The sequence below is a fragment of the Enoplosus armatus genome, chromosome 9, assembly GCF_043641665.1.
Source record: "Enoplosus armatus isolate fEnoArm2 chromosome 9, fEnoArm2.hap1, whole genome shotgun sequence".
Lineage (NCBI taxonomy): Eukaryota > Metazoa > Chordata > Actinopteri > Centrarchiformes > Enoplosidae > Enoplosus > Enoplosus armatus.
The window spans coordinates 5,954,556-5,974,653 of NC_092188.1; the positions used below are offsets into that span (position 1 = coordinate 5,954,556).

Sequence of the window (20,098 nt, forward strand, 5' to 3'; positions counted from 1 at the left end):
ACTCAAGTTGTAAAAAAACAGAATTATCCTTTAATTAAATAAAGATAATGTGTGGATCTAAAACCTGAGAGCTGCCCCCCCCCCCTTCCCTCTCCCATCACAGGTTCTGTATGCCAAAGACCCAATCTGCTGACAGAGAGAGAGAGAAAGAGGAGGGAGAGCAGGAGAGAAAGCAAATGCCGAAGGAGAGAAGACGACTCTCTGAGCTACACACTGGCTTCAGATCAGCTGATAAGGTAAGGGCTCTGCTGGTCTCTGATCTACAATTAATATTTATTACTTTTAGATTTTCCTCATATGTAAATCCTGAACGTGCTGCTGGGTTTTGCTTCACTCTGAGTCACAACTGTTTTTCTGCTCTGCTCTGTGTTTAGATTCCTCATTTTTAAATTAGCAGCAGAATGGCAGCGAGTTTAATATTGTGGTCATAGTTGGCAACACCACAGGCACAGATATCTCACAGCAGTGTGGTGTATGTCTGGAATTAACAGCTCCTTTACACACAGTTTTATCATTGCAGTATATCCATATTTGTTGCTATAACACATGCGATTACAGCTGAGAATAATACACAGAAAATAATGAATGTGCTTGATAACCATGCATTATGTATTTGTTGGAAGACTGGAGCCTGGTGACTCAACAAGCTCGTAATTCTTCCAATATTTTGAAAGAAGATAGAAATGTTGGGTTTCATATCGTTCTCGCCATGATAGATTATCAACTCATTATTACGTTTTTTTTTTGTCATCACAGCCATGTAAACTGTCATTTTGTGTCATTGCTCTCTCTGCTTTGGATGTCTGTGGTGTCTGGCTTTTCAATTCACTGTCATTAGACAAATACTGATGAAGGAACATTAAAACTCAAAAACACAACTTTTTAGAGTGATAGTTTTTTAGATGAGTGTTTCATTGCTACAAAATGGCTGTCAATAATCTCAATGTCTATAATGGAAACAGATGATTTAAAAAAATGACCTGCATATCAAACACACTCCAAATCCGCACAATGACAGTTGGAGCGCAATATGGGAACTTAGGCCAAGTAGGACAAATTTGAGATTAGTTGCACCTTTGGGACTAAAAATCCCATTTAACACAGGGACACGAGCATGTCAGTGCTGTGGATATCAAGTCCTGAATTGGGCCAATAATCCCTCATGGAGATATACAGTATTTTAAATATTTGAATATGGACAATAAGAGACTTTTTGTCCCTCATAGCTTTGATGGTGTCATTAGCGCCAAATTTGAAATTCAAATTGTTTTACTGCATCCTTTCCAAAGTCCCTCTGAGTTGGATTTTGGAAATGTTTGAGTGTTGACTATAACTTTGGACATTGCCTCTGAAATTAAAATATTTTCCTCTTTGTTTCAGCAAAATTAGAAAAACCTCTGAATTGAAATACCTGAGCAGCAGGCACATTGTCTTTTAAACCTGCTGTTAGTAATTTGTTTCCATCTAATTCTGCACGTCCAATGAATGGCCAAAATGTAAAACACCTTCTAGGTGGAGCAATAAAAACATTAAATGCGATCGTTTCCAGCAGTTTTGCAAATGGCAGCCATCCACTGCTTCTGTCCAATCGAGGTGGACAGAGGGACAATGGATCCATTCTCAGTGTGTTGTTCTGTCGCCCGTCTCTGTCCAGCACAATCCCAACAACCCCCTCAACTACCCCCATAACCTCTCTCACCCACACCACCCTACATGTCTGCACCACAATACTGTAAAAGCATGCTTGTGTGTGTGTGTGTGTGTTTTACTCTCATTACAGCAACAAGACTGTTTCAGAAGTAAGGAGATACAGTATGTTTTTGGATCTGAACGTTGGGTAGTAACACTGTCTACCCAGTGCACCCAAAGAGTGACAAAATTCTCAGTTGTACATATTTTCTGCCTTTTATTCAGCTGCTTTGTGTTTAAAACAGGATTTGGTTAAGACAAAAGTAGCAGCAGATCATCACTGTCTTCTGAAAAAAAAACGTGTATCTCAAACTCATAAACTAAACTAAGCAGCCCTGTGTTAAGCTGCTTGACAATGCATTTTTGAGATGTTTCATTGGGGCTTTAAAGGCCCTGCACACCCACACGGGTGTTTTAAATTATTCTTGCTGATTACACGTCTGGTTGAAGGTAGGCGGGGCTATGCTAGTATTAGGTGATGTCACGGGACTCTGTACTAATAACAATGATAAAGGTGTAATTTGCCCAGGCCTAAGAGGTGCAACAAAGGAGAGTGAGGGAACATCCAATAAAAACAAATCTGTACGTGCCCACACAGCCCTGACAAGAGGTCTAATCAGCCAAAACAATTCAAATCACCTGTGTGGGTTTATGGGTGTCCAGGGCCTTCAAAAGGTTTTTTATTAGCTATAATAGTAGGATCATTTTCTCAACTTATTAAAGAACACAATGCTGTGTTAAAATAAGACACTTTGTATAATGCATAATGCTGTTTTGCGGGATTATAAAGGCCAGTTAGTAAGACATGTCCGACCATGTCTGAAGGCAAAAGTGTGTATAGCTGTTCCGAACGACCACACTAGAAGACGGGATGAGATGCATGCCATCGGCGAGACGGGAGACGCAATAATCGTTCAAATGGGGATGACGGCGCGCGCTTTCAGACAGTCTCTCCTTAAAGGCATTCATGGTGTCGCGCTCCTTTGTTCATACCAAAAGTGATGGAAATAGTTGTGCGAAGAATGAAAAAAAGAGAGAAATTACAGCGTGAAGTGGGTGTTGAAATTGGATTGTCGGTATTGAAAAGGGCAAAAACAATTGTCTGACACAGCCCCCTCCAATTACGACGTCAACGTACACATAAGGCGTATTAAGCATTTGAACAAACAACTGGTGACGTTTTTCTTGTGAGGATGGTCTGTATGACAGAAGTTTTGTGTTGAGACAAAGGAAGTTTGGTTATATCAGTCAATTCATGCTATCAAAAGCCATATATATTCAATCATGGATGGGCTTTATAATTGATTAGTAAATTGGTGTTTGAGGTGTGTTTGATATGTAGACAAAGATGTTGTTAATAGATTTAATCATTTTAATAGATTTCATAACAGAAGTTATGTCGCCTCTTGTATGGGACCCATCATTCCTAGTTTCAGCCCTGCTTCCATCACAAAGGTTTTAGCTCACAAGCTCGATGTGGCTGGTCGAACTCGCTAAAGGCCCGGAGAGTTACAACCAAGAGAGAAAGGTCGAACAAGAGACAGAAACAATCGAGCGAGGGCAGAGAAAAGGGGATTGTTGTGATTAAAAGACAATTATCTGTGCACATCGACTTCCCAGTGTTGTGCGGTGTCAGGCTCGAGCTGAGCTGTTCTGTCCCAGAAGGCCTCGGGAGACAATGGATACTGTGTCAGGAGGGGGGTGGGGGTGCGTTAACAAGTCTTGGGGTTTCATGACACGGTCACAGCACCATGCAACTGTGTGAACACTCTAAATGCCACATTTGGCTTAATAATGTGTTGTATTTTTATTAATGGTAGTAGTAGAAAGAAAGAGTTGGCAGGTTGATACGGGCACATTTCCCAGTTTGCTGTACAATTGCCGGAAAAATCACAATATCGTAATTGAGATGAAGTTTCCCAGATTACCTTTAGATTCAATATCAGGAGGGCTGAAACGTTGCAAAGTGCAACTATTACGCAGAAAAAGAAAACAAAATCAATGTGTTCAAAAGCAGCTTCGGAGTGACCTCAGTTCACTGTGTGCTGCAAGGACATCAAGGTGCAGTCTGTAGTGCCTTCGATCAGAGAGGCAGTGGAGATGTTTCTCACACACGACTCATGTGTCCCAGCTTCATAGTAAGGTGTTGTAAAGCCCAGTAGCCCAGTAATATTAGCGCAAAGGTCAAAAGTATCATTAAGATAAGACAACTACTTTAGTCTAGTTAAGTCGATTTGTGCTCATCTGTACTCGTTATGACTTTTGAACTAATCTGAACAAAGACAATGACTTTCTAAAACAAGACACTCCTGATGGTGCATCATCAGAAACGACAGCATTTTATAACCAAACATCTTTAGCTGGCTAATCACAACATGGGTATTCAATAATGACATCATCATTACAGTTACATTAGCACTCATGCCGCGTTCATGTCATATCTTAGATATTGCAATTATAAGTTTCTGACTTGTAAATATTGTTCTCGTCAGTTACTACTGGGGAACTTATAACCGATAATACAAAAGTGCCAAACAAACATGGATGCCCAATCTATGTAATTAAACCCAAATTCAATGGATATAGTGTTTTATTGTCAATGCATAACATTTTTAAATCTCTGTTTTTCTGTTTGTTATATAACTTCAATCTTTTATGAAATATTAGTAACACTATTGCTGTATTGAGGTGTGACATTGAACTCTGCAGCTTGGTGTTAGAGCTTTGTGTATTAGAGTTTAGGCATGTTTTAGCCCATTTACTACAATACTTTACTGTGTTTGTACTAGCCTCCAGTCTTTCACTTGGTCCCATCAAAAGCTTACTAGACATGTGAAAATCATTGAGATAGATAATAGATAATCCATCCATGTTTCTTGTCAAACATACAGTATTGCTATGTCTTGTAGACATTTTAAATGCAGTAGTTAGGCAATTATGTGACTCTGACATTGATAAAACGGATCACCTTTCTAAAGCAACCTCACACCAAAACTATTAACCGCTACGTCATGCACTGAAAAGCAGATATGTGGTCACTGGGGTAAAACATGCAAATACACCAGTTCTAGTTCTTTAGTTTCTCGAGCCTCTGAAGTGTTGAGTGGGGTTTTTAGAATTTGACTAAAAGACGAACACAAGCGTTTAGGCTTCCTCACTACTTTCCCTCATATTGGCCCTACCCGTCCTCATCATCTGCATCACCCCCTCCCTAACTCACTTCCTGCCTTCTGTTACACTGACCTCAAAAACAAAAAGAAAAAATGTGGATGTGCTCTCCATCAATCCAAAATGATCAAATATGCTCAGTTCCGTCCAGCGTAAACCAACTGGCTGTGTCGGATAGAAAGGGCCTCGGAGCTCAAAGCCTCACCCATATTTGTTGGGACGAGGGGGAACAGTGTGGCTCTTTGTGGCCCCATGTGTATTTATGAATGGCTGAGCCTCAGGGCGAAGCCTCAGTACAATGCTGCTACACTGAAGGACTGATTTTCATATGGGAGGGGTGATGGTGATGATGGTGGCGGCAGTGGTGGTGGTGGTGGGGAGGGCAGTTTATTCCCCACCGTTGGGGCTTGGTACAGAGAGTGGCGAGAGGTCTTGCTGGCTGGTGTGACGCTTTGCATGTGAGTGTCAGAGGGACGGCTGCAGGAACTGCTCATACAGGAGCTGCTGAACACTTGGAGGTCGTCCACGGTCACCTACACAGGTGAGCAGCCCTTGGAAGACTTTGGAATTGGAGATTTCTTTAGCAAGAAAGAAGCAACTGGATGTAGATTTTGGGCAGATAGGGGAGAACAAATGGAGGAAGGATAAATGGAAACCAATGACGATAACCAATAACTTCTGATCATGTTCTGTGCATTCCCTACACAAGTGATCTATCTATGTTATTTTTGTTCTTTAAGGTCAAACACCTACTTTCAGGGTGAGTGTGTGCTTGTTTGCGTTGGCGTTCATAGACGAGGTGATGAGTGAGCGAGTGAAAAGATTGAGAGTTAGATGAGTCACAAGTTAGAGTTAGAGTTAGGTAATGAATAAGTGTGTGTGTGTGTGTGTGTGTGTGTGTGTGTGTGTGTGTGTGTGCCCTAATTAATGCATGCTTGAGTGAACGTGTTTGTGATGATGTGTAAGCGTGCACACATGAGTGAGTGAGCGTGTTTTCTGTGTGTGTGTGTGTGTGTTGTTCGGCGTTAGCGGGGGCTGCTAAAAGCCCAGCCAATTATTACTGGACAGATTTCGCTGCCTGTGCCATTAGCGCTGAGCCGTTCCTGTAATTGCCAGCGCGTATTACCACATCCAAACAGCTATCTGATGCCAGGTAGAAGAGCCTCTGATTGCACAGCCAACCAAAACAGTTATTAAGTGATTAAGTAATTTATCAGTGGTCTGCATTATTCAAACAAGAGAAAAAGGTTTACTTTAATGACTCTGTCAGACGCCATGGTGTTTCACTCCATCTGCAAATAGAAGGCATACAGAGAAAAAGGTGGAAAGACACATGTTCTCAATGGTGTCTTGCAGTTTTAAAGGCAAACACAAGTATTTCATGAAAAATCAGAGTGGTGGTGGTGGAGTGGTGTAATTTTAATTCTTAATTATGGCCCAATTGGTGAATTTTGAACTAGATCAGAATGCCAAAAAGCATAATCCCTCCTGTTTATGCTAAATCACATCAGTGGTGACACATTTGAGTTTCAGATTTTGACCTTTAATTATAGCTTCCCCTTTAGGCCAATTTATGTATTTTTTAAGAATCGGTTGACGGGTGTAGCAAGTTTCTCCATCCTATCAGACTTTCAGTGTACGATTTTCAAGCTTTTTAATTTTAATGTATTGAAATTTTATAATGTAACAGAAGATCTCGACTTGCACCATTCTTTCATGAATGACTATGCCTCCCAGCATGCCAAACATTATGTTCAGTGCAAAGATGTGTCAGCCCTCCAAATGTCACTAAAATCAGACCAGTGATGGAAGGACAGAGGCTGGCAGATTTATATTCACTTTCCCGGTTTGGGACAGCGAGTCAAGTGGAGGGTTTTAGGCAGCATTGGGATGGGGCCACACTTTATTTGTCTGTGTGGCTGAACAGGTGACGGCTCTGTTTGTCGCCCCCTTTTGTTCAGAGCGGAAGGGAGAGCGCTCTAATGAGAGAGGAGGCCTGTGGCTCACCATCTGCCCACTGGGCTGGGGATTGCCAGAGTCACCGGGTTTGCCAGGTAGAAAAGAGGGAAATAAGCTATTGGTGCTCTTGTTATGTTGGTGATCTGCCAACTGAAGCTTACTCTATTGTCATGCTCACTTCACGTGCTTGTGGTAAACGGCTTTCTGTAGGTCTTGAAATAGAAAAAAATGCATGCTGATTTGACGCTCAAATCAAACAGAAACATGCAGAGTGTAATATGGAAAATGCACAGACTTATGTGGCATCAGTACAAAGCAGAGCTATGCAAACACTAAGAAAAACACTGTTAACATCCTGAAGTCACAGTTTACTTGAAAGACCTCAGATAATAAAAGAGGACAAACTTAATTGTCACAGCAGCAGAAGTAAATACAAAAATACATAGTATAGTTAAAAAAGTATTCTAAAACTACTAAATACCACATACATTATGGGCAAAAAAGTAAGAATAAAGGTAATTTATGCTCCGTACATAAACTTCATACTACATAAATATCTACCGTAAGAGGCAAGCAGCAATGGTTTTATTTTCTTTGATGACCTCAAAGTCCAGTCTGAATCTTGTATTTATGCCAGCACTCTCTGCAGTACCTTGGACAGACTGTGTGACTGGATATTGGCATATCTCCGTGTTTATGTTTGTATCTTGCGTGTACGAGTGTGTGTGCGGTGCACTGTGCTCATCGCAGCTCGGCGCGGCATGTGTGGGAGGGGGAGCAGTCATGTTTTAAGACCATCTGCTCCTCTGAGTATTTTAGTGGGGGCCTTAGCTGGTGGTGGACCAACGCGCGTCACAGGCAAACAGCAAAGCGCAAGCTGTGAGCGGGCCTGTTCCGGAAAAATTCCTCCAGTTTCTCCCTTGCACAATGGGCAGTGTTCTGCATACAAGGTTCCCATTCTTTTCCCCCAACTGTGCAAGAGCCACGGTGAAGCTCTTGTACACGGGCCGCAGACGATATTCACAATGAAAATGTTCTTCTTGGCACAGTCGGTTGGTTTGTGTGAGCCTTTTGGTTTGTGTGAGCAATTTCAATAATGTAAAATGACTCATAAAAGGTGTCGTGGCCTGATTTCGCAGAGATGATTGTTCAAATATCATGTGTATACCTGAAGCGTGATGTGGAATAAGTAATGATGTTGAGGTTTGATTACCTTAGATGTTAGCAGAGGAGGTTCAAAAAGATCAAGTGAGGATGCACTGACGTACTTTATATATATATATATATTCAAGTCTTTACTATCTTGTTGTGTCTTTTTTGCTTCTTTCGTTGTGATAAAAGACCACAGAAACAAACATGACATGATTCTGTTCATGCTCACTCACATTTAATGTACACACACTGTATATACAATGACTACAGTCCCAGCAGGACAATGGATGAGGCTGAGCTTACAATGCAGAGGAAGGTCACATAGCTGCACACCCCACACTGAGGAGCGTGTTGGCATGTCTTCTGCTGCATGTGTGTGTGTAGGGGGGGTATGGCATGCCGCGTATTCGTTTGTACACGTCTCCAGAGTGTCAATGCAGCATTCTCTTCCTCAGCTCTTCTCCAGACTGTTTACGGAGGGATTCCCTTGAGGTTATCCATGGCTCAGTCAATGCCATCACTTGGCTGGTGGCCTAACGGCTTTTGGACACAGTGACTCACCCTACATGTAACAATGAGGGTGGGAAAACACGTTGCCTTTGTTACTTTTATATGTAAACTAGGCTCCCCACCTACAAACATTCCTCAGCAGAGAACATATTAGATCTGCATATAGCTGGAAAGATCAATTATCATGCCTTGAAGCCATCTTTCATTTCTGAAATTCAGCTTCATCCAGCCATGACTTCAGTTTCACGTTCTTGAGTTTAATTGTGTAATTGAGGCTCTTTTAGTTGGTGATTTTAAATAAACAAACCTTTCTAAGATCAAAATCTGTATCAAACTAACGTAAATCTGTAATTTAAATAATCATATTCATCTCCCAAGTTCTAAGTTCCTCCTACTCTCCGTATGTTGCTCTAACACAGCCTTACTCAAAGTGATACTGAGTCATCATTCCTTCACCGTGCAGTGTTTGCCCTTGTGTCCTGGGCACCATAGCATGAAAAAGTTCAGCTAATGTCAACATGTTTTGCTTTGACCTCAGAGGGAAGTATGATCAAGGCCTGGAGTTCAAGGCATTGAGACACATGGGACAGCTCAGGGAAATGGTGGTACAGAGGAAAGGAATGCCGAGTGGGCCAAAGAACAGCTCCAGAAATGCCTGAACGCATATTCAGATCTGCCCACGACACATGTAAACCAGTGCTCACACAGACTCCCTCTCTTCCCCTTCCCCTTGTCTTTCTCACATCTCTCTTTATCTCCCTTTTCTATCCTTTCCCATAGAATCTGACATCGAGGATTCAGACAAGACGACCAACTCAGGGAGAAGAAAAACAACGGGAAGAAGAAGAAGAAGAAGTCTGGACTGAGAGGGAGCAGGAGCCTGGTGCTGAGGCTGGTATGAGGCAAGTGTTTTGTGTGCGTGTCGCGTGTGAGTGTGTGTAAGTGTGCACACGTATGCTGTGTGCTCTGTGCCAGCCGTTTGTCTGCCCCATCAATGAGGCCGTTGTTGTTGGGGCTGGTGGTGGTGTCAGTGGCCCTGCCTGGCTGCTCGGCTCTATTCTCTCCTGCCGCTGCTGATGCACGGCCTCTCTGCCTGGACACACTCGCCCGGCTCTTGGCCTTTTGTTGCAGTGCAGATGGTGGAGCTTGACGCAACATTGGAGAAAAGTTAGGATTGTCACAGCTGACAGTGTGGCATTATGGGCCAAGACATGTCAAAATGTGACCTCTTTCAGAGATATTTATTTTTAAAGTGGCTATCATCGATATTTTTATAATGACCATGTGAAAAGGGTCGCTCGTAATGGGGAACCTGCAGAGAATTGTCACCTGAATCTGCAGTTCCTCTCGGCTTTACGGAGCTTTATAGTGAGTTTCAGCTCATTGTTTAGCTGTTCAGCCAGCAACTTTACTGTCTTGGTTCACTCTCAGCGCCACTAGTAGAAAGGCAGTAATAGCCAAGTACTGTAAACTTCCTTTAAGTGCTCAAATATCTGTAAAACTGTGACCGTTTGCCTCTCGCAATGTCAAACCAACAGCATTTTTCACATCTCTCCATCAACAAGGCTAATGTTGGTCATGAATTCTCTGGGGGATGTTGGGATGTGTTAATCACGAAGCTCTAAAACACAATCCACTCTTAGGCCTGCCATCTGCACACACCGGCTGCTGCAGCATGAGGCTAAGTCTTCTGCCTCTACTTCTGCTTGTATTCATTCTACATCCACTGCCCAAATAACAGTCGTCATGATAATAGTATACATTTTATTTATATAGCATTTTAACAGTTACACATTTCTTTAAAATCATGAATAGTAAAAGCCACTTAGTATGTTGAAAATGTAAATATAAACCAAAACACTCATAAATAATGTACAAAGCAATGACATTACATTACACTGATGAGCGTAAATAGATAAATTGCAATATTTTCTGCTGCTGCATTATTGTTACCTGCCTCAGACTGCAGAGTGGAGAGGAACAGCGTTGAAAATGTGCTCGTTTTAGCATGCAGACGGGTAATACACATAACATGTTACAGTGTGAGCAGTCAATGCTGAGTGAATGACTAAGAGCAATAATGAAACATCAACTGGAGAGAGTGATGATGTATTTAGTATTGAAACAAGTTCTCGGAGTAGAGTGTGATGTTGGGAGGTATCATTCATATGTGTAAACAAATTGGTATTATTTGATTTGACTGGAGCAGGACACATTGTTCCTAAATCAGTCTCATTATTAGTATTGTTGTTGGCTGGAATTTATATAAAACAATTATAAATGTGCTTTGTCAGTCATCAGTGGAGAGGAGTTTATGATGCAATACTTGCAAAATTAGCAAACATGGTATAAAGATTGTTTTTCATTGTGACTTAATGAGTAGTGCTATATGTTTTCTCTTTTTTTGTTCACCTTATGTAACAAGGTGCAGCTCAGAGCCAGCATACTGTATTCATATATATCTACTGACTTCACTTGACGACAGTTTGATTCTCTGCTGCTGTGTACTTTCAACCTGTTCAAGCTAACTATGGAAGTTATTTTTATTCATTTATCATTGTAATGATGTGTAATTTCATTCAATTCAAAGAAAATACTTTGTTTAAATGCAGAGGTTAGGATAGGAGTTTAATGACAAGACTCCTAAAGACTCCTGTTCCTGTGAGACGGGCAGAGATATCATAGTGCCTCAACATGAAATTACTAATCCTCGCCATTGGTGATATTTAGGGTTAGTGTTTAACGGCAGTTGAAAGTAAGGGTGATACACTAGCTTGATTGACAAGTTTAAATTAAAATTGATACTCATCTATTTAGATTCAGAGCTGCTATTCCAGACCATAAACAGATAAAAGAGAAAAGAAGAAGAAGAAAACCAAACAAATAACCCAGACACAAAAAAACAATTTGTAGTTTTCTCGTTTAATAAAGATATAAGGGGAGCCAAACCATCTATAGTTGGATTTTGGAACAACATTTAATGCTTTAATCCTTCTCCTGTGCTATTTAACTCATTTTCTAGTTTTTTTAATAAATGCAGTGGCATTTGTTTACGTGCATTGTCATCACCCCCCCCCCCCCCCCATACAGCACAGATAGTATCAGTAATCAACTGATGACATGATGTGTGGTGAGTTTGGCGTTGTGTCAGAGCTCAGCCAACAGTCAACAGTGAGTGTCATTCATTGGACAGGCTTACGTATGACCATAATGAGTGACTCTACTGAGGGGCAGCGAGCAGGTGCTGACTGACGCTGAGTTTGTGTGTTTGCGTAACTTACTACGGCTCAGTGCGGGTGAGGGGACTGTGAGTGATGTCATCGCCTGATGATGCTGATGTCACTAGTATTTTCTTCTTCTTTTTTTCACAGAGAAGAAGGCTGTCAGGCTGTCTGGGTGTGAGTGAACACCCTCTAGTGGAGCTGCTGACCAGCTGTCCTGCAGAGCTTCTGTCTGCTTCCAACCATCAGCATTTCAAGGTAAAACCACAAGTCATATCTCCACTTAGAAAATGGAGATAGAGTAACACAAGAATACTAGCTCATTCAAATCTTATTTTCAACTCGAGTTCAAAGTACAAGTATGTTAAATATACTTAAAGATACTGCAATACATTCAAAACCTTTCACATATTTTGATCCAGTAATTTAGTATATAATGTGGTCCATAATGTGCTGTTGTGTTCTATCATATCATATCATATCTAATTTTGTTCATTTCTTATTCTGTTAATAATCTCAAAGTAAGAAAAAAGGATTGAAACCATATGAACTAAGACTGACGTAACATTATGTGTCTCCTGTCTTTCTGCCTGTTGTTAGAGTTGCTGGGTGTTTTTGTAAATAGATATGTCTTTGACACGTGGCTGCGGTGTTATATCAGCTTTGTTCCATATGGGGCATGAAATTAGTTATTGTGCTAAGAAGAATACTGATACAGGGATGTCTGTGATGACTTATGCAAATATGAAATTAGAATTGCTTCTTGGTAATTGCAAAAGATGTGTCATTTTGTTTTCTCAGTGGTTTTCGATGTTTGGTGGGTGCCACTAAACTGTTAAATCTCATAATCTCAGAAACATTTTGAGTATTCATGTGATTCTTACAGGTAGATGCAGTGTCTGAGTCATGCAGCAGCATCAAGGCTGTAAACAAGACATTTTAGTTTTTTTTATATCTCTTGATGATGCATGTGCTGTGACTGACAGGATGTTATGTGTTCCAGAGGTCTATGGTCCAGCGTTGAGCCGTGACCATGTGGTGTTTGGAGCTGCTTTTACCACTGCTGTTGATCATCAATGGTAATAAATTCTTGTACCTCTTCCCTGTTTGATGGTAGACACAGTAAACATATTCTTCCATTGTACTTTACACTTCATCAATATACATGCAGTGATCTTACAACTTTGGAGAGGATATCTGTAATCATATTTCACTGAGCGTCCGTTTCTGATCTTCTCTCAGATGCCAGTTGCCAGTGGAACGTTTGGGTACCTCGGGACATCTCGGCCATGACAAACTCCTGTGTGGTCATCCCGTGCACCTTCATGTATCCGTCTGGTATCAGGCCGTACCGTGGCATTCACGGTATCTGGTACTTCGGTCAGCCGTACCCTCAACTCTTCCCTCCTGTTGTCTTCAAAACACGCACAGATGTTGTGCACGAAAGCTACAAGGGCCGCACCAAGCTGCTGGGTGACCTGCACCAGAGGAACTGCACTCTGCTCATCAACAACATCGGCACAGAGCACTCAGGGAGATACTACTTTCGTGCTGACCTCGGTGGAGCCAACATGTATACGTTCCCAGACTTCGCTGAGCTCAAAGTTCTCGGTAAGTCACTGATCAGAGTGGGATATGCTTTAACCTCTAATCAATAAACCAGAAATATGAAATCAGTTTACAGCTAATAGTAAAATAACAATTTAGAATTTTGCCTTAAATCACTTCAACGCAAAGGCTGAAAATAAGTAAGCAACAATCACCATGTTTTTATATCTTATTATATATAATTAATGACCAAATATGTAAGCCTGTGTATTGAAATTTGACTGAAGAAAGTAATAAACATTTCAATTCATATTATGTGCTGTATGGCAAGCTTGCTATTTATTTTAGACATTTCAAAGACCTTTAATTTGGGGTAACCTTTCCTTTACAGCTTTAATGTTTTTATTCTTTGCCATTTCCACCTTTTTGTATTTATTAAGAAATCCAGAAACATCTTTGTATTCCTGTCCACCAGATCAACCAAACATCGACGTGCCAGAGGAGATTGTCAGCGATGAGAATCTGGAGCTGACATGCTACGCTCCAGACAACTGTCCCGACATGACTCCAGAGATCCAGTGGATGTACACCGACTACCTGCCTGACCCAGAGTTCAGCTCTGACTACCTGGAGGAGAGCAACACAGCTGTACTGTCCAGCACTCTTACCTTCACACCCAGACCCATGCACAACGGGCAGCTCCTGGGCTGCAGGGTCTACTACCCCAACACCACACTGGTCTATGAGAGGCTCATCTCTCTAGACATCAAGTGTAAGTTAAAAAGCACCCCACACTATGAGGTCAGTAAGTAATAACGATGCTTCTCCACCTCTCTCTATAGTCTCAAAAGGACTGTTGTATCTGACATGTCACACACAAATGGCTTTAGTGGACCTAACGCTAAAGCTAGCTTTCAGATGAGAGCAACTCTATGTAGATCATGCAGAGCAAAGTCAGCTTTTCAGAATAATATTCCACACATCCAGCAAAACACGTGAAGACCAGACACAAAACATGGCAGTTAACAAAGAATTTCTGGATTAAACCAAACAGAGATAATAATAAGTAATAATAATGCAGGTATGATGTTTATAGTGTTCACCATCTTAGTTTAGCAGGTTAGATAGCTTACATTTGCTAATTTGCATAAACAGGCTGATTGGAGTATTGCCAGTTTTGCACATAAATGGAACCAAGTTTCATGAGAATCCATCCAATAGATAGAGATAGCGCTTGAAGAAACAGTCATTCAGTGTTGCCCAGACACATTAACACATTCTCCACCTTACTTTCCCTCCCAGACGCTCCGCGCTCTGTGTGGGTGAACGTGTCCTCAGAGGTCATGGAGGGCAGCTCTGTGATGCTGCACTGCGAGGTGGACAGTAACCCTTCTCCCAGGATCTCCTGGATGTTCGGAGACCAGGAGCTTCTCTGGGACACGGCGTCCAACGTCTCCCTCTCCCTGGACGATGTGACGCCTGCGCAGGAGGGAATCTACACCTGTGTCGGGGACAATGGCTACGGCATCATGAACACTTCACTGTACCTGGCTGTCAAGTGTAAGTCTCTGAGACAGTAGCTGTGTCCCAATTTCAACATACATGTTGTTCATTTGGGAGTTTAGAAGGTGTTAAAATGAGTTTGGATAGTACAATTAACTTGAATTCTCCCATCAGAAACAGTAAAGGAATCGTCCACTGAAAATGTTTTGAGTATCGAATACTCACCCCCTACAAGCTTGCAATGTGGCTCTTAAAAGATAGGGTTCACAACAGCTACAATGGATTTCAACAGGGAACAAATAAAAAAGCCTCAAAACATTCATAGATATTTCTCAAATCACCCCTCCAGCTGCTGTTGATACGTATTTTCCAAACTATCTTTGCTTCACCAATAAATCAATGTGCACTGCAGAGCTTCGGAGCCACAAGACAATGGCGGAACAATAAAGAGGGAAAGAGTGTATTGTGCGCTGTGTCCCAAATCCATACAACATACTAATAGTATCATAAATCAATGTATTTTTTGTTTTGTACAAACACCGAGTGACACAAGACACAATCAGACTGTGACTGCCGCTGCCAATTGAACTTCACAACAAGAGGTAAAACGTTTTCTGAAGTTGTAACACTTGTTTTCTGAGATCTCCCTGAAGCTGTATGACCAAAATCCACATAATATCTTTTTTTACTTTTTTACAGATGTGAGTTTCTTTTTGCATTTCACTGTGAGGTAATAGTGTTGATCATAAGTGTTGAACATACTCAAAACCTGCTGATCATTGGTATGCAGTATGGAACTGGGACACAGCTCATGAGTGCTTTGACTTTCCTCTTGAACAGTTTAAAAATGTGAGTAGGTTGGAGGATTTGTGTGTTTTGACAGCCAGAAACCTCTACCCAAAGTGACCACTGAACATTTGCTTTTATTAAAACGCACATATATTTTATACTGAGACAGAGAACCTCACTCTGTGTGAAAGGGGTTGCTCATAGTGATGAACCTAAAGAGAATTACCACCTGAATCTGCAGCTCGCCTCAGCTTTACAGAGCTTTATAGCGAGTTGCAGCTCATTGTTTAGCTATCGGCCCTCATCTTTAGTGTTTTGGTTCACTCTCTCCGCTCTCATCGTGTTGTTTTTGGCTGCAGCAGGCAAAAAAGCTCTGAAAACCACTGTACATTATCTGTTCTGCACCAAACTGCAGACAGACACAGTTACAGACAAGCTGGTGAACATAGAGGAGTATTTAGCTGTTAAAAGCCAGTTATTTCCCTCGGGAGTAAAAGAATTTGCCAGATGGCCTGAAGTACAACTCCAAAGGAACAATAATGTTGCCTCGTAACTGCTGGATGTATAAATAAGCAACTGTTTGCGAGCAAGTTCACTATATCAATTTAAGAGGCGATGACATGCCAATGATGTGTTCACAACTTCTTTCTGCTGCCCCCAAGTGGCCAAAAAAAAATCAGATATTACAGATTTAACAAAATGTTGTCTCTTTAGAAGTCTAAAAAAGAAAGAAAACCCCGACTGAATTTCTCTACATTGTTGCAGACCCTCCCCGTGAGCCCCTGGTAAATGACTCCATGACGGTGCAGGAGGGAACCTCTCTGGCCCTGCACTGCAGTACCCAGGGCAGCCCGGCCCCAACCCTCACCTGGCTGAAGGACGGGGAGCTGGTGGGAACCATCACCGCCGACGAGCTGTCAGTGCTGGAGATCTTGGAGATCACACCGCAGGGAGACGGACAGTACCGCTGCCTGGCCGAGAACGAGCACGGAAGAGCCAGCAGCTCCCTCAACATCACTGTTGAGTGTGAGTGCTTCACTGTTTCGCATAGTGTAAAAAACTAGGACATATAATGATAATGAGCATCTCTAAAGTTGCTGCTACAACTTTTTTTAAGTACAATATTCAGCTTATATGAATTACACTTGCCTGTCATGTCTTATATAAAGTATAACTGTGAGAAAAAACAATGTTTGTATTCAAATTCAATGCTGTTATTGTAGCACTTTACTTTGCTGCCTCCTTCAATAGATGCCCCGGTCTTTCTGGAGGAGTCAAAGTGCACGGTGGTGAGGGAGGGAGTCCAGTGTGTCTGCATGGCCACAGGAAACCCTGAACCCACCATCGAGTTCTACCTGCCCGACCTGAACGTCACCATCAACGAAACAGACGGCCGGTACAACTTCTACACGCACACGGACGGACACACCTCCACGGGGATGATCAAGCTGCGGGAGAAAGGCGAGCGGGTCGACAACGGCCCTGCCGTCAACGTCCACTGCAGCATCTACAACATGTACGGAAGAGAGAGCGTACTCCTGGAGCTACAGCAAGAGAGTGAGTAGAGACCAAAAACTGTACACCAAAACTGATTATTTACTTTTGATTCTTGTAGTGATGTTTGATAAAATCATGTGAGAATTTCGTCCTTCTGCCTCTGCCTTGTCTTTGTCATCTTTCTAATAGCATCCTCATGTGTTATGCAGTCTATCCTTATTTAAACCAGTATGACACTATTGTAAAATCTGTCTGTAGATATATTAAATGTTTTCTTATTGTCAACAAATCCCATGAAAATACCAAAACCAACAATAAATTGATCCTACTAAGCCTGATATATCTTATTCCCTTGTCCCGCAAAGCTCCATTGTTGTCCAAAAACTTTTAAAAGGACACCAGTCAACCACACCGTTGCAAGTGACATGTTTCTTCATTACCATGAACATGGGCACTGTTGTGTTTTTTTAGTTGATCCCATACACGCTGTCCTGCTGCTGTAAATTAAATGTGTGTTTATCCGCAGAAGAAAATAGTCCCCAAGAAATGCACTATTTCCTCCTGTTTGAGTAGCTTTTCCTAAAAACTACAGTGCCCAGCTGTTTCAGACTTATCCTTTAAATTCTCTCATTTTAATAGAAGTACATAATGGACACGGATGGAAACGGTTGCTTTCCTACTCATCCTGCTGTTTCCCTTCCTATGTATACTCCTTATTGACAAGCAAACAGCATCTTTTCCTAAATTGATGCAATCATGCTGTTTTTTTAAGTGAACAATCCCATAATCTTTGGTAGGCTACATAATGGAGGTTTAGGATGGTGTCTTCCTCCTCCCTATGCTCTTATATGGTGTCTTCTTGTTGGCTAGCTGCACTGTTTTCTATGTAATGTGTTGATCTATAATGAAATTGTCCGCCCTCGTTTTTAATTTTTTTATCACCTTTGTTTCCAGAAAAGTACATGATGGCAGTTATAGTTGGCACCATTGGAGGAGTAGCGGTCATAGCCTTCATTATTGCAGCAGTGAGATACGTTGGCCACAACAATAAGAAGTGAGTATAAATGACAAACTAATGGAGCGGGCGATGCGAGGCAGGATTAGTCATTTTTCCTCACTAAGCATTTTCTGAAATCCAAGGAAACACTTAAGCCTAGTCATCCATTCTAAAACACATTGATGCACATTGTACATGAGTGAATGTGGGACTGATGGACGTGAGAATCATTTCTCCAGAGCAATTTCAGTTTATTTGCCACGACAAGTCCCTGTTGAAATCGTTGGAGATCCACATTGGCTGCCTTGTGGAGTGGGTTAGTAAGCTGGACTAACCTTATATTTTGCAGGCACAATTCCCTGCTCTGACACTGCTTCTGTATCCTTGACCTGCTACGCTAAATACAACCCAGGTAGCCCTCTTAACCAAGGTGCTTTATTTTAGCCTCAAGGCATATTTGGACCCCCAATTTGCAAGCTTTCTCTGGCAAATCACCCCTGAAGCGGGTGTGAGCTCAGCGACTAAACCCATAATTTAACCACGTCACTCGCAGCCACAGTTGCCCTCCAGCATAACCTTACAGAGCTTGTTGTTTTAAAATGGATGCCCAGGCTTGGCGTGTCGCCCTGCGTTAGTGGCAGTCGAGACCGAGTCTGATTATGTGACTCCGTCCCCCAGAGAGAATGGCAACCCTAGGCAGGACGTGGTCCTGGAGAACCCAGCTTTGTACTACAGCGCAGTCAAGAAGGACAAACAAAATCTGAGGAAGAAAGTGGTGAGACATGCTGATGTCAATGATTATGAATATGATGGAGGATGGGTTGGATGACCATTCTCAGATTGTTTGGGGTTATAGTTTTGTGTAATGCAACAAGTTGTAAATTATGAGACCCCATTTTGACCTCTGAAAATGAGGTAATAGAAGGAATCTCTCCCACTAGCAGTCCAGTAGCTCCAACCATGACCTTTCCAAACACTGTTTTCTCTTGCTTTCATCGCTTCTCTGCGTTTTTCTGTCTGTTTTTCTCTCCCCTAACTCTTGCACAGCTTAAGACAGAGCTGTTGGGCTCAAAGTTTAACTCCATTCTAGAGGAGACTACGGTAAGGTTCCTAAACAAATCCCCATTAAAAAACACAAGCCTCAGTGACAGATGCATCTCCTTGCATATCAGCTTCTGTGTTCTGTACACTGCCGTTTGTTTTCCGAAACTGCCTTCTGCATGGCTGCGTCATTGCTAACACAAACTGCCAGACTAACAGGAAACATCTCAATCTCCTTGTCAGTTGTCGACCAGTAACCTCTAACATCTTTTCTTTATGGTGTCTGTCACGCTCGTCTGTCATCTGAGGTGTCGCCGGCACCTTGCCAGTGATTTGTGCCGCTGATCGGTCCTTCTGTCTGCAGGGAGAAGACGGGGATTATCAACCTGTGGGCTCTATGGCAGGACTGGAGAGGCAAGAGCTGAATTACGCTGCTCTGGAGTTTATCGGGGCCAGGTCCAGGGAGGGGGCCTCAGGGAGGGGGGATGACGGCAGCAACTACACGGAAATCAAAGCCAAATGAATCGCAATCCTTCCCTGATCCCTCGGCTATGCGAGACGCAGTGGCAGCCCCAACACATCATCTGCCCCATAAACTGTGTAATAACCCCCCCCCCCCTTACTGGATTTCACCCTGCATATGATGACTCCTTGTCTCTCATTTCTTCAGATTTGTCACATATAATGTACCACTCGATGCCAGTACTTCCCCCTCATGCTGCCCCCCCTCCATGGGACGCCCATTTTCACACGCCGTCATTTTTGGAAAACTGGAAAAATACTTTTTTGGGTCGGAGCGTGATCCACTGGACAATGTAAAAGAAATTATTTAAATTTCTAGCCTCAGTTGTAGTACATGGGCTCTAAAACATGCAGTGTTAACCAGCGACCATGTTTTTGTTGCTTTCTCCGTGTTCTTCATTGTGATTGTTGATGTTATTGTCAAACGACAGACATCTCGAGTGCTCGCATACGTCTCACTATTTGCTCTACATCTGTCTCTTGTAACTGTCACTGTGTCTGC

The 20,098-nt window shown here is 42.2% G+C and overlaps 1 protein-coding gene across 2 annotated transcripts; it reads left to right on the forward strand.

Moving 5' to 3' along the window:
• The first annotated feature begins 12,732 nt into the window (after nt 1–12,732).
• On the forward strand, nt 12,733–19,597 carry mag (myelin associated glycoprotein). Of its 2 annotated transcripts, XM_070912395.1 has the most exons (10): nt 12,733–12,778; nt 12,942–13,310; nt 13,723–14,019; nt 14,550–14,807; nt 16,305–16,565; nt 16,791–17,096; nt 17,991–18,090; nt 18,712–18,808; nt 19,081–19,134; nt 19,439–19,597. In XM_070912395.1, exons 1-10 carry the CDS (start codon nt 12,733–12,735, stop codon nt 19,595–19,597), a joined length of 1,947 nt encoding a protein of 648 aa, XP_070768496.1. The 2 variants fall into 2 exon arrangements, with proteins under 2 accessions (XP_070768496.1, XP_070768497.1); XM_070912396.1 differs by lacking the exon at nt 19,081–19,134.
• Nucleotides 19,598–20,098: the final 501 nt, after the last annotated feature.

Coding starts and splice junctions, on each gene's coding strand:
- mag (XM_070912395.1), top strand. CDS start 12,733: ATGTGGTGTTTGGAGCTGCTTTTACCACTGCTGTTGATCATCAATG. Junction 13,311..13,722: donor CGCTGAGCTCAAAGTTCTCG/GTAAGTCACTGA, acceptor CCTGTCCACCAG/ATCAACCAAACATCGACGTG. Junction 14,808..16,304: donor ACTGTACCTGGCTGTCAAGT/GTAAGTCTCTGA, acceptor ACATTGTTGCAG/ACCCTCCCCGTGAGCCCCTG.